The 14,462-nt window shown below is 41.7% G+C and overlaps 2 protein-coding genes across 2 annotated transcripts; one reads left to right on the top strand and one right to left on the bottom strand.

Annotated features, from left to right (window-relative positions):
* Positions 1–4,829: 4,829 nt before the first annotated feature.
* Positions 4,830–5,891, top strand: LOC145910721 (uncharacterized). Its single transcript, XM_082997920.1, has one exon. It carries the CDS (start codon positions 4,830–4,832, stop codon positions 5,889–5,891), a length of 1,062 nt encoding a protein of 353 aa, XP_082854046.1.
* Positions 5,892–6,192: 301 nt separating this feature from the next.
* Positions 6,193–13,510, bottom strand: LOC145911060 (E3 ubiquitin-protein ligase MIB2-like). The gene is made up of 13 exons (XM_082998301.1): positions 13,186–13,510; positions 12,797–12,875; positions 12,353–12,454; positions 11,989–12,047; positions 11,379–11,535; positions 10,800–10,992; positions 10,080–10,205; positions 9,636–9,793; positions 8,968–9,125; positions 8,435–8,579; positions 7,774–8,001; positions 7,411–7,508; positions 6,193–7,021 (listed from the first exon to the last, which is right to left on the bottom strand). The coding sequence occupies exons 1-13, from the start codon at positions 13,300–13,302 to the stop codon at positions 6,848–6,850; spliced, it is 1,794 nt and encodes a 597-aa protein (XP_082854427.1). The 5' UTR covers positions 13,303–13,510; the 3' UTR covers positions 6,193–6,847.
* Between the last annotated feature and the right edge of the window lie 952 nt (positions 13,511–14,462).

Below are 14,462 nucleotides of genomic sequence, written 5' to 3'. Positions count from 1 at the left end.
ATGCGTAGCGCATGCGGATGACGTCATGTTTTTTAGGCATTCGCTTTCTGATATATATAGTAGCGACAGCATAAAAAGCACACACACAAACGTGCAACACTGACCATTCACAGGTTACGTGTAAGTTGATTGGTTTGTTACAAACGTTTTATGCGTTTTGTCGTGGTCTTTGGCTACACCGGGTATCACCAACAGGCATGACATCAACGTTGTTTTTTTGCGATTTAACCAGCCGTTTTAACCAATATCAAAAAATTTAATACGTTTCTGTGTGGCTACACTGGGATTAAAACCCGTGTTGTCCATTCAAGAAATGCCCTTGGAGTTTCTGCGGATTGCGTGAGACTGACAGCAAGCATTGCTCCATTCTGGCTACACGTGTTCTGTGGTTACCCGTATCCAATCATGGTGGCCATGGACATGAATGCTGTGTATCGTGTGTGTCGAATCACAACAACATCAAGCGTAATTTCCATCATCCACTTGTGCCGACTGTCGTGTTTAAACACATGTAAACGGTCGTGTGACGTCACTGGCCGTACGCTCGTGTCGTTGCGAGTCCTTTAATTGAAGGGTTTGTAGGGTAATTTGAATTCGTCGTCACTCGAGGTTACAACACACGTTGGCCTTTTACCGTGCAGAGATATATAAGAAAATTGTTCTGAGGGCGTCGTCGTTATGTTCTGTGGCAGTTCAGTCGTTGCGAACTCATCTTGTTCAGATTTCTGGAGTTTATATGTTTGTATAAGTAACAAACTTTCAAGTGACGTATCGCCATAAAGAGTGTTTGTATCAAGTTGGACAATTTGAAGGCTGCTTTGTTACAGAGGACGAGACAGAAGAACTACAGCTTTAATATTTTTGAACCGTTTTTACCTGAAATATACGCAGAGCGAGAAGATACGACTGCTTGAAAAAGAAAAAGAAATTATAGATTTCAGAAAAACAGAAAAGTTCATCCAAGAATCAAATCAATATGAATAACTTTACAATGAACCACAGCATGTTCACGATGGTTGTCATGACAAGCAGGAACCGACCTTTGGATGAAGCTTTGGCTGCGTTGCTGCTCGTTGTGTCATTCTACATGTCGGTTTCCCAGTTCATCTACCAAGGCCGCAAGCGTGCTTTCAAACACAAATGTGGTCTCGAGGAACGATCGATGAAGGTGATGGCTCTGGTTGATATCCTTGGCTTTATTTCTTTGCTGGTGTTTGCGCTGAGCGTGCAGATAGAGCTGCGTTTCGGGTCTTGGGGCAACGCGGCTTGCGCGTCGTTCTACTACATCGCCGTGTTGTCTGCGAACGTCAGCATCCTCTGCTCCTATCTTGTCCTGTGGATTCGGCAGCGCGCTTTCTACACAAACTCTAACCTGAAGCATTTGAGTTCGAGACCTCTGCGCGTTTTAAGCGTGCTCATCATCGTCGGCGTTTTCCTCTTCCGCATCACCACCATGTCCTTCAACTTCTCCATCACGCGTCCTCGAAGCACCATCGCCGGATGCGGTGACTTTCGAGGAGGATCAGTTCAACTCCTCCGTCAAATCTCTCTCCTCCTCCTCTCCTCATCAATGGTGTCCCTCGTATTCCAAGTCGGATTCTTGGCCCTCGTCCTCTTCCCGATGTGTCGTCAGTTCGGCTTCCGACAGCTGGCATCCGCACAAAACGCCAGGATTCGACACTTGGTGGTGCGCTTGTGCGTGAGCACAGTTATCTGCGTCTCATCCAACGTGGCTGTGACTCTCGCCACCTCGTTCGGTTTGAGACGTTACGGAATGGCTTTCTGGGTCATAATATTCGGATTCAACTTGATATTCTGTGCTCTCGCCGAGCAATATTCCTTCGTCGATTTCGTAAGTCGGATGTTCCCGCTCTGCTCATGGGATAAAGAGGATGGCGTGAAAGAATACAAACCATCAGGAAGTGGAAGTGGTCAAACTGATGACGAGAAGACAAGGAAGACGCGAGAAATGTCGATTGACGACTTATGATGAAAACTGCTGCCATATTCTCAAGTGCGATATGTGTACATGTGCGGTGTGTGTACATGTGCGATATGTGTATGTGTGCGATGTGTATATTTGCGATATGTGTGTACATGTGCGATATGTGTGTACATGTGCGGTGTGTGTACATGTGCGATATGTGTATGTGTGCGATGTTTACTTGTTGTATTTTCCTCAGGGAGTTTTTCACGTTGTTACCACTTGTTTGGTTTCCACTACTACGAAATCCCATGTATTAAATGTATTTACGCGGACAATACACAAAACTATGACATTTTTCAGTCTCTTTTCAGCAATCCAGTGTTTATATTAGACGAAGTCACCACCTGATATTCGGTTTAATAATATGATCACGTTGGTCATCTGCACCAGTGCTCCACAACCTTTTATCGCTGAAGTCATTTATTAACGTAACAAACTCCGAAGCTCACCTCAAACTTTGTGGGCCAGGAGATACTTTGGAGTGTTCGAAATTCTATTATGACGTAATAATACTTTGTAAATACCCCAGCATGTGCAGGGTTCGAATTAGCGGTAAAAAAACGTATCGCAAAAACGTTACAACCTAAATTCCAATACTTAAATTTTGCTTCGCGATTGTGCATTATGCTTAAAACCTGTCAACCCAATATTTGTTTCGTCATACATCGCCAGAAACGTTAACAACGTTGTTTGCATCAGTGCTTGTTGCGTGTACGAATGAATAGATAAAGAAGAATGCGGCGCCTTATAATCTGCTGCGTGTTGCATCGCAATAATCTCAAAAACCGGTCGCAACAACTCCAAAAACGGTTCGTAATTTGCGAATTGCGAACTGCTAATTCGAACCTTGCCCATGTGCTATCTTGGCATAAGTTTGGATGAGCAGATTCTCCAACTATTGCAATGTTAGAATATTCATTTCAATTGTCGATTGTAATGCAAGCACAAAATCCGTTATGATCGGTCGCCTGCATATTTACATCTATAAATCGTGCACCGAACACAAAACGGACCCCAGTTAAAAACCATACATAATTTTAATTTTATGCACCAAAGCTTTTTTTTTTGCTTCGGATGCTTTCAGTTACATGTGACGAGTTGAGGTTGGAATTCCATGAATGGCTTACCTCTGCTTAAAACAAAAACAACACATAGATTGTCACTCGGCACATAACTAACCTTCACATCTTTAATAAACACGTATGTTTGTAAATATGAAAATTTGTGGGTTAAGGTTATTTCTTTCTGGGAACACCTTGCAGTATTTTTCTAAAAAGTGGCGATTTCCACCCTCCTGATTAACATGTTTTCTAACCTTTGTTAACTTCGGGTGTTTATAATAACACAAGACATGTTGAGGTTGGGTTACTGCTAATTCTCTTTAGAGGTCATACATGTTGGCAAAAAGCTTGATTTAACATTGTTGGATCTTAAACATCGCCCAATTACTATACTTGGAAAGTATATTTCAACACCCTAGGTCAAAAATTAGCCCACGTGCCAATTTCAAAACGATGGTGTGCAAAAATATTGTGCACCTCTAACTTAAACAAAACTAAGTATAAGTCCCTCAACAGAAGATATGACGAACATTTACATCTTCAATAAACATCACCCGAAACCAATATTTGCATGGAATAAACGTCAGCATACACGAACAACCCCAATGCAACATATAGCTGATGGGTTTCGTGGGCTTCTATACTAACAGTTTCCTTGTTGTTTATTCGGCGTGCGTGATATACATTATTATCATGTCAAGGTGGCATTACTACACTTGCCTTTTTCTTGGTTTTTCACTTCTTTTCAAAGTGTTTGTAGTAGGTGAGCGGTAGACAAGACCGTCGTTTTGGCCTATGTTAGGTCTCATCAGTGCCGGTTGACAACTTGTGCACAAAAAAACCCGTTGGTACCAAACAACGTACAAACATAGGAGACGACCAAAGATGAAACACTAGGACCAAGCATGGCTAAAACCAATGGTGCCATTAGGTCATGAAAATCACATTGCCTTTAACCAATAATATGTTTTGAGGAAGTATTTCCAGGAAGTTGTAATATGAACACAAAGATCATATGCTCATCTTGTTGAAGCTTGTTACCGAAAGTCACGCTTTCTTCGTTGACTATTTGTCAATTACAAGCAGCGGAAATCCACCGAAGCTTTGACTAAAAATATATTTAACTTTTAAATGGTAATTCGTATGTACCCCGGCATCAACTCTAAGAACCACATCTAACATTTCCGCTCAATCTCGTTTCCATTTAGATGCAATAAAGCTCAGTGTCACACTGGCGAGTTTATGACCTTACTGACAACATGAAACTTCTCTACTGACTGTATGACAGATTGAAAAATTTAAATGGACGTTTATTGGCGACGTTAGTTTCTGAAAAAAAGAAAGTTTCCTGATTTTATTCTGTAAAAGAAACAATTCCCTCATTGTGACGTAACAAATCTTTTAAAACGTAAATGCCTCGAAGCATTTTTGTGACGACAGCAGAATGTCGTCGCTGGGCAGTCACCGGATAGACGAATATATGGCGGTCACTTCCGTCCACTGGGCTTCACTTGACCAACTTTGCATGTTCGAATCGCGTACATGGTATAATGACGCTACACGCTTACAGCAGATTAATGCATGAGAGAATTGCTAATATACATAGACGGAAGAAATGCATAGAAAAGCATAAGTTGCCTCTACGTCTATTAGGGGTTTTCAGATGAACCACAAAACGCAAGTCATTTGACGTTGTGCGGTTCGGGAAGATGCCTATATATTGATCGGTAAGGGCAGGGGTGCATTCATTTATATGAAACTGTTGGTGGATTGGAGACGAGATGAATTTTACCAACCTTACGATTATTACCAGCAGTGTTACAACAGCTGCAAACACGGCGCCTACTGTCTTGCCGAGAGAAAGAATAGCTGAAGAGGTTTTATGGGGGATCATATTTGTAGTGGCGTTGTACCTTGTGATTTGTCAGTGCTGGTACCAGTGGAGAACCAGAAGCAGACGAACTGGTGGCACCAGGGTGCAAAAATCCGAGGGCGGGAAACTAGCAGTGGTCGACCTGGCCACCATCGCCACCCTGACCGTTCTGATTCTCACCATCCAGATCGAGATGAGATTCGGGACTTTCTCGGACCTCGCTTGTTCCTTTTTCTACTTCCCGTCGAACATCCTCATCAACGTCAACATCTCGTGTCTCTACCTCGCTCTCTGGCTCCGACAGCGGGCGTTTTACACCCACAACGTCCTCAAGCACCTCAGCTGCACGGGGCTTCGCGTATTCAGTCACGTGATCATCGGAGGGGTGGTCGTCCTCCAGATGACGTCGACCGTCGTTAACTTCTACATATCTGACCCGCACGTCGGGACTAATGGCTGCAGCATCTTCGACAAGGAGAAACTCAACCAGTACAAGACGATGCTCATTGTGTCCTCGGGATTTTTCATGCTTTTCCAGTTGATGTTCCTCTCCTTGGTGCTGTACCCGCTCGTGCGTCAGTACGGTTTCAAAAAGCTCACTGGCCAAGCGGAGGGGAATTTGCGTTTGCGTAAACTCGTCTGTCGCCTCTGCATCAGCACCGGAATATGCGTGACGTCAAACGTGCTTGCGTCATTTCTGATCACGTTCGCACTTCAGCAATTCAGCATCGCATTCTGGTGCATCTGCTTCACCTACAACCTGGGATTGTGCGCCGTGGCCGTGCAATGCTCCTACACCGACTTCTTGCAACGTCTCCTGCCGCCTTTCCTCGCTCCAGATTCCCCCAACGATCAACAAATCACCGCGAGCTTCCGCGCTCCATCCAGCAGTCGTCGCAACACTCCAGTGAACGCGATTTCAGAGAAAACACCCCAAGTTTCGGTGCTGACTGTGGACAATGCGGTTTAAGTTCTAAGCCTACCGGCTTCACGCGCAGTAAACTAACTTAGCCTACGTTGCATGTTTAAGTTGTTTTTTGGTGGGTTGCATGTTCAAGTTGGGTTTGAATTTTTACTGACATTTCTAAAACAATCTGTCAATGACGGACAGATGACACAAAAAAGCCAGTGTTCAACTCAAAGAGCATCTACGTTTGCAACAAACAGGTCATGAATTAAAGTTGTCAGAAAACCGAAATCTTGAACATGATTTTGATCTTTCAGTCCTAAACAGTTTGTTAAAATTTGATTAACTTTATTTGTGACTCCAATATATGCTGCTGTTGTGGGTGCGCTTATATAAATCCATGGAGTATAATTCACTCTGAGTGTATCCACGTCGTATTTTGGTAACATACGGAAATAAATCAAGTAATTGAGTACTTTTTTTACGTTGAAGGGTAAAAAAACAAAATATGATTCACTAGAACAGCACACGATCCGACCACAGATATGGCACACAACAAACGAGCAAGCGATTTGGCGATTTTGTCATGTAAGAAATGCTTTTGCCAGTAACCATATCCCAATCAATTTCACGTGAACAGAAAAACCTGTCGATGTCATGGCAATTGTCTGAAGCATTACAAAAAAACAAAAGCAGAAATAAGAATATGGAAACGAGGCACAAGTTCAAAGTAAAACACGCACTTGGAACCATATTTGTCACTTCAAACGACAGAATCACGAATTTTGCTTAGACAAGTAGCTGGTAGACGACGTTGCCTTATCTTATTTCTTAAACCGTTCTCAGTAACCGACCGCAACTGCTACAAATCGCAAATGAAAACGTGAAACCACGAAAATAAGGCAACTAAGGCTTTATCGATTTGCTGATTAAAGATTCGGTGACCACAATCACATTTTAACCGAAATTAGTATGGCCGCCTCCATTAAATCAACATACAGTCTATACACAACCGAAATTCAGCTATCCAGATACAACTTTATTTTGTCGGTTATTTGTGTCCTACACACGTGACAGATCCTCATTTTATTCGAACACTCTTTACAGGAGCTGTGACCACAAGGGGAAAACACCGTGTCTTTGGCCCTTTCGAAGCATATCTTGCACTGCTGCGACCACTGCAGTTCGTCAAGCTGGAAAAAAAGATGAAGGAATAAATCACAAGGTATTGTAATGTTTATGTTACGTCCTGGTCCCTAGAGAGAAACAATATATGCCGATGACCTTTTTTGGAGGTCACAGTCTGAGATTGAAATACCCCAGTTTTTAAGGAAGCAATGGTTTTCATGGGGCCCCATTTTGATATCCATGTGCTCTGGTGCGCCAGCTGCCGGCTGTATCCCTGCTCGTGGGAGGCTTACCATGGCGACATTAACATGCTGTTTACTCGCGCTTTTTTAGCACAATGGACGTAATATCTCTGACTGTTTCCAAAACCACGATAGGGGAGCAATAAATTAACAATTGCAATACTGATACTTTCGTGCTCGTACGTTTGCTGGCAAGGTGTTTCGAATGTTACCTGGTCTTTAAGTTGCTTTTTTTCTTGTTCGCCCGGCCACGTTTTATCGTCGATGGAAATCTTGCATTCGAAACACTTCTTTATTCGAACGCTACAACCTAAAAACACGGGATGTTATGAGAAAGTTTGTACTGTTTAATGTCCAAACGCCGAAGTTTCGTTTACAAAATTATACTAATCCTTACAACAGTTCACCGAAAGGTTTTCGTGTGGTTAAACAGCAAAACTGAAGGCTGCATAACGGATTTTTGTATTATGCATGTGTATACTACTAAAAATATTTGCACTTTAAACATTCTGGTGTCATAAAAGCGAGATGACAAAGGACTTGGTTAATAGAGGTCAAGAGAAGGTTAAACTTGCTTTGACACGTGATCTGGTGGCCGCAGGGTAGAAATTTTATGATCGCCTCCATTTCTTCACATAAACGACACATGACGTCAGCATGCGACGATGACGCAACTTCCTCCTGTACTTCCGGTTTCTTTTCACCGGCGTCCGTTTCCTTGGGACCAGGTTGGGATTCTTCCTTTATGTCTCCTTCCGTTCCCAGGAAAGTCCAGCCTTCTCCACTTTGACCGACACTCTCAGCTGCGTATATAGAGTTGTGTGAGGATATTACTGGGTATATACTGAGAATATGATTCCACAGATTTTACAAAAATATATGCTGTGAGATTGTAACGTCCGTGGCCAGTATTTCGCCTCAATATTAATTGGGTTTTATCTAATGTTTAGCAAAAAAAGCATGTTTCAAAATAATTGAAATCATTTGAAACATTCGCTTTGCGGCGCTTACATCAAGAGTCGAAAGTGGAGAAATTACAAAGATACATGAAGATAATGCAGAAGTGGCATGCTGGTGATCCAGCGTGCACTTGAATTATCAAACATGCGTTTTGCACAAATTCCAACAGGAGGTCGGCGAACTTTTTAGGTTTGCACTGATCTGAACCAAACCACTTAATAGGAAAGTTAGCAAACCATTAACTTCAATACGTTGTGGATGCAAAGTTAAACTTACCCCCATCCCCCAACTTTCCAATTGCCACAGGGTGGAAGGAATGGATTTTCTGCCGCAGGTTCAGGCCCATTTCCTCGAGATCGTATTCCACCAAAACAAACTTGCTCCCAGTTACTCTCACCACAGTTCCCGGTTTGTCAATCAACTGCAACAGAGAAGAAGGGCAGTGGACATTTCTGAAACAACTCGCTAAGAACACATTAAACGATACCAGGGTCTTCCTGGTAGCTTAACACAGAGGTCCCTAACCTACTCTGCGCTACAGACCAGTTTAATACAGGTCATAATATGGCCATAAATTTAAACCATATCACAGGGGAGATTTATTTGCAAAGTCAGAAAGCAAGTTTGGTCTTTGATGTTTGTCTTTCTGGAGGTTAGAAGTTCTTGATGTACTCGTCATCGTCATTACTTCAAATTGTGTCACTATTGGAAAAGTTTCTTTTAATTGCAACGTTTAAAAGTCTCAAACTTTACGGGTGGACAAACCATTGTTGTTTTGTTTTGTAATTTTGTTGTCTTTTTTTACCAACCTGAACGACCTCCACATCCCACTCCCCATATCTATCCATAGTAGCTTGGAGGATGTCTTCGGGAAGACAAATCATTACCTTGTCACCTACTTCGAAGTGTTGGGGGACGGAGGGCAAGTCCTGTTCACTTTCAACACTTGGACTTCTGGGCACATCACCTTCGACACAAATAACTCAGTTCTTTGTCTTTTATGGGGAGAAGACTGTGCTGATTTAAGAGTAATTTTTTTTAATTCGCCCGATGAAACGGCGTATTCATGTAAGTGTGTCTAAGAACTGATTTATATGCTTGTAACATTGTTAATTGTATTGTGTGCGGATAGTGACAATGTTCCTGTGTATAGACCAGTGTACATTACTGTATCGTCATGTTGTCATATGTCGTTTATCAAATAATCCTTCCATAGATCGTGAACATGACTTATAATGTGCATTTTGTCTAAGTGACTTGAATCTGCTTTGATTACATTACCATCATGACCTCACTAACAAGTTGTTCCTCTGTGAAAGTATTTCCGCCCGGAAAGCCCAGGGTCGTGAGTTCAAACCTCACCAGAAGTTTGATTTTTTAGATCTCGGTCATATTGTTGGAAAAATTGACTATGATTTAGCTTGACTACAATACTATTATGACCTCATAATAAGTCTTTATATGGCAATCTCCTCACCACACATGGGAAGGTGATCCGGATAGAAATGTCCTTCTTCCGCTGACGTCACACACTTGAGTTCTACGTCACCACCGAATCCGACCTTGTGAGTTGAGATATCTCCACCATCCCACTGAACTTGAACCGAATCTCTGACGCCAGGGGAAAGAAATTCGCTACAAAATGAGATCCCAGGTTTAAAAGCGTGGGCGTTGGGAACCAGATGCTTAAAAAATCTCATTCAATCATTCATACTATTTACACCAGGCACAGCAAGCTTCACTGGCGAAGAGAATTTATTAAATCAGTCTTTGTCAATAGTGCAAATACACCAGACAACACCAGTTAATCATTAAAATTGGTCGTTATGCAGCTCCGTCTGATACATGAAGACGCAATCCACCTACAAATTTATCAACAAAATATTTTTTAGTTCTGTTGTATCGCTGCTGAGGAACATACTTGGAAATAATCGACCCTTCCTTTTGTTCTTCCGTTGGATCATCCTGACGTAACATAACCTTTGCAGTGGGAAACAAACCCCGTTTTCGAACTTTTCTTGCTTCCTCCCGTGATGTCACCGGTTCCCTTAACGTAACGATAAGTAATCTTACTTAAAAAAATTTGAAAGTTCGCACAAACCATTAAAAACAACTCTCTGGATCAATGCAACTTTTTACCGCACGCCTTGTGATAGGTTTTTCTAACGGTTATGGTTTGGCACAATTATTAGTTATTTATACATTATTTCTTTGCCTCACTGCAGGGTTTTTAAGTTTGATACAACTACATTCGAGTATGTGTTTCAAAAGAACTCTTTGCAAAATTAGTATGTTAAAACGTGGGGATGAATTTAGCCTTAAACGGCTGCCAGGGGGTAAATTGGAAAAAAAGGTTGGGAACATATGCCCTAAATAATAAGAACAAAAGTTTAAACCGCACACAAACAACTTCAAAATTGCATCTGGGTAAACTTGAACCAATTTACAATAAACACGAACTTATGTACAAACAACTTCAATCAGTTTTCATTTCAATCCTCCTTCGTATTCCACGAGTAAAAGTTTACTCTGGTAAACTGCTTCTCCGTGCGTTTGAATTTGGCGGTAAGCGAATACATAGATGTGGGAATAACTAGTTGTTATGAACAATACGCTCGTGGCAATATGCCTTAATACTCACGCGTCTGTATTGGGATACTCGTGGCGCAAGAACCTGTGGCTTAGGTCGTGTTCGTCGCCCATATAACAGTGTGTACATAAGTCGTAGTTGAAACAATCCAAACACTGCCATCTGACGCCACGAATCGGTGTGTCTTCGTCGGTTATCGCAGAAGGGCAACATATATTGCAATAGAGGTTTTGATGCATGCAATCTGCCCCCAAAAAAGTAAATCGGTAAATGAATTAGTTACCAACTAAATCAGATTTATCTATGAATCGATTCCATATATTCCCAATACAAAAGGCTTTTCGAAGCCGGCACACATGAATTAGGCCTTCTTCGAAATTACAGTCCGCAATTAAAGCAAGAAAGCATATATTTTACCACACAGCGAGGATTATGTATCAAAAGTCATTAAATAGCTTATCATTAAATAGGGATTTTATCAATGTATGAAACAAACTGAGTTTACAAACATGCAGTTGCTCAGATTTTAATGGTTTCTTATACAGTGTTCGGTTGCGTTTAATCCCAGAGACACAACTGAACCAACTCATAGAGCAATCACGTAATCTGCGGCGTATCAAGCCAGTATACCTGTCCCGGATGTATCGAGCACCAACAAATCGAACAATCCGTATCTTCCTGTATTGTAAGTGTTCGACTTCCCGTTATCCCACGTGACTTCGACTCGTTTCGGAAATCCGAAATCTCCCGAACCCGTAACTGTACCAACCCCGCCCTCACCTGAATCCTGTTGAGCCGAAAAATGTAGTTGGTATTAAAAAGTCTTTATCACGTGGCTTTGCAAGCAATGTTGGCGGTCCCCATTTTCGTGTGTGTACGGTTTTTAATGCTTGGTTGTGTGCTTTACCATTACCATGAGGAAGCCTAGTTGATTAGCGGGTGAAACGTCAGTCAATAAATGTCACGTTTAATGGTGCCAAAAGGACAGATTATTAATGAAAAAATACAAGAAGTCCCTTCTGGAAATAATATTTATAAATATGTTCGACGTCTCGGTTGCTATGCGGCAGCCATCATCGGTAGTTGTTGCAAATCAGCTGATTGATAAGAGTAAGAAACAAATCATTGCCAGAAGAGCCTTTTGTGTTGATAATATCCTGGCAGCATCAGTAATCGTAAAGTTGTTACAAATTAACCGACAAGAGCAACATATGGAAGCAACACTACGTGATGACCTAACCTCGTTCAAATATTTCCATGTCGGTCCACGAACCACACGTGTTCCCATCAACGGCTCGCCTAAAAACGGAAAACAGATCAAACACTACTACCTCAACCTTTAAATATTTTGTGCCTTTCACTATTCTCCATGTAGTAAAAATGCCAACGCTGTCTCAGCCTCCGCTAATCTTATGTCTTGGCACTGTAGCTTTACACAAAGAGAACGGTTATCGGTAAACTTGACAGCGCGCAGAAAGAGTTTTTGAAAGATGTACACGACAGTCGTACACTGCCAATAAAATAATTTCACTACAACAGCGGTTGTGTTAGAAGTAGCGACACGCAGAACCCTGGTATAACCTTTTAACTCAAGTTACACGTACGTGTGGCAATGGTCAAGGGGTGTTCGACTGGCATGTTCTCCATGTAACTCTCCAGGCGTCGCAAACCTTCGTAAGTGTGAGCACGCAATCTGGGCTCTTCCTCTGCAAGAAAACGATGTTTTTTTTATATATGTTTGTGACATTCCTGCCATCCTTACAACCGCTATGATAGAGAACTATGTTGTCGTAAATTAATCTTGTAATCGCAGCTTTACACCTTCTCTATTCGGTGACACATGTCACTGAGAAGCGCGTAACTATAGGCAACCACAGCCAACGTAACTATAGGCCCCTTATTGCAAATTGTTTAATTCAAAAATGTTTTTAACCGTTTCCAGGAAACTTTAATTGCCGTCAGCCAGACACTAAAGCCCACCGTACATTTGTCATATATCAGCCACATTAACTCTCTTCAGTCAGTGTTGTTAATTTTTTAAATCTTACCTTCATTTTCGTTGTTTCCGAAATCGGGGGGTTCGATATTAAATATATCGTCATCATCGTCACCATCGGAACCGCCAACCTGTGAGAAGTAAAAAAGCATTCCGCATTATTTGTCGAACTAATGGCTGTGAATCATTCGATTTATGTAGTGAGAATACTAGTGTACTTTTGTCAACATTTTTAACGATATACATTTCTGTGCGATCTTGCATACAACTCAGTTGGCTGATGTGTAGAAAAATTTCGCCTAATGGCATCATCAGTTTCTGCAACTTATGCAAGTAGATTCTAAAATACCACTGCCAGGGGACCTTTGTTCGAAGTGATCCAAATCAGTTTATTATTCTGCAAATATATTTTTAACGTTTTTTCTGGTATTTTCCGCTTACCGCTTTCTTCCTGCACAAGGCTTGGTGAGTACGCCATGCGATCCACTTCGAAAAATCTTTGCCGCATTTTTTGCATTCGTAATCGTCCCAAGAGAAGTCACTGCTGCTGTTTCCCATCTTGTGCTACAGCAAGCAACCGAGCCCACAAGCCTGTCTGGTATGCCAGCAGCAGACAGTAAGGAGAAAGGAAATAATTACTGTGCTTGTCTTGTGGTAAGAAGTTGTGTGAATCGCCGCTTTGTTAACATTTTAAAGCAAGCACATCGCTAGCAAATGTTTTGAAACATTAAACAAACTATTAAGTGTCTAAACTTCCTAAAATGCAGGCACTGTAGATGCAACGTTGATATTATCAAAGCTGCTGATACAAAACGGACAAAAACGTAAACAACATTTGTCTTCATAAATGCATTCCAACCTACTTCTCCCAAGTTAACCTCATTTCTACAACCAGCACTTTCGAATGTCACTTATGGTTCAAAAATAGCCTTGTATTTCAGACAGTCCTGTACACCATTTGAGGTCTCAACAGTGCAGCAGGTGACTAACGACGGATACAACTGAGCACTGCGTTTTATAAGTTTAACTGTTATTTACAGCAATTATTGTTGGTTTGGCAAACATCTTAATAGCTACCTTGTGTCTAGCTGACAAACACAACTTGAACAAATACACAGCAAACGTTAGCGGACAAGATCAGCACATGTACTGTATGGTGAAATTCCGAGCGGAACCACGTTACCACCTTTGTTTCCTCTGCAACGAAATCGATGCTCAAGTCGCCAAAGGCTTCGCAAACAAGATACAAGTCGCCCAAGCGTGACGTCACGCGGCTTGTCTACGGCGGCACGCAGAAAAAAGTCCACAGTTGTTGAGGCGAGCTGCCTTTTTCAGCAGCGACACCGATTGTGGGGTTTGGCGTCACGTATTTCCTACGTCATATAGTAATTTCAAGAAGGCAATGGAAAGTTTCAACTGTTGTCTGTTAGCTTTCCAAAAAAACAAAGTTGTATTTGAAATTTCTCCCCTAAAGTGTTCCACAAAACTTGTTTTCCCCTGTAGCCCCGATTTCTTGTGGTAAACACGGCATGGACCAATACCTCGTTAAATGTTGTGTTTGTATTTGGTGGTCAAACACCACTAAATGCCCGCTCGATTACTGCTCTGCAGCCCACAGGTTGATAAACACCATAGCGTGACTAGTTTAAGGTTTTGCGGAAGTGAATACATATTGAAACAGAATGCATTTCTACCAAACGATAAAAAAGTCATATCTT

Source organism: Ascidia mentula, chromosome 8 (genome assembly GCF_947561715.1).
Source record: "Ascidia mentula chromosome 8, kaAscMent1.1, whole genome shotgun sequence".
Taxonomy (NCBI): domain Eukaryota; kingdom Metazoa; phylum Chordata; class Ascidiacea; order Phlebobranchia; family Ascidiidae; genus Ascidia; species Ascidia mentula.
Note: the sequence above shows the minus strand (reverse complement) of the source record. Positions and strands in the feature narration are given on the sequence as shown.

Coding starts and splice junctions, on each gene's coding strand:
- LOC145911060 (XM_082998301.1), bottom strand. CDS start 13,302: ATGGGAAACAGCAGCAGTGACTTCTCTTGGGACGATTACGAATGCAAA. Junction 12,048..12,352: donor CCCCTTGACCATTGCCACAC/GTACGTGTAACT, acceptor TTCCGTTTTTAG/GCGAGCCGTTGATGGGAACA. Junction 8,002..8,434: donor TGGAAAGTTGGGGGATGGGG/GTAAGTTTAACT, acceptor CTATATACGCAG/CTGAGAGTGTCGGTCAAAGT.
- LOC145910721 (XM_082997920.1), top strand. CDS start 4,830: ATGAATTTTACCAACCTTACGATTATTACCAGCAGTGTTACAACAGCT.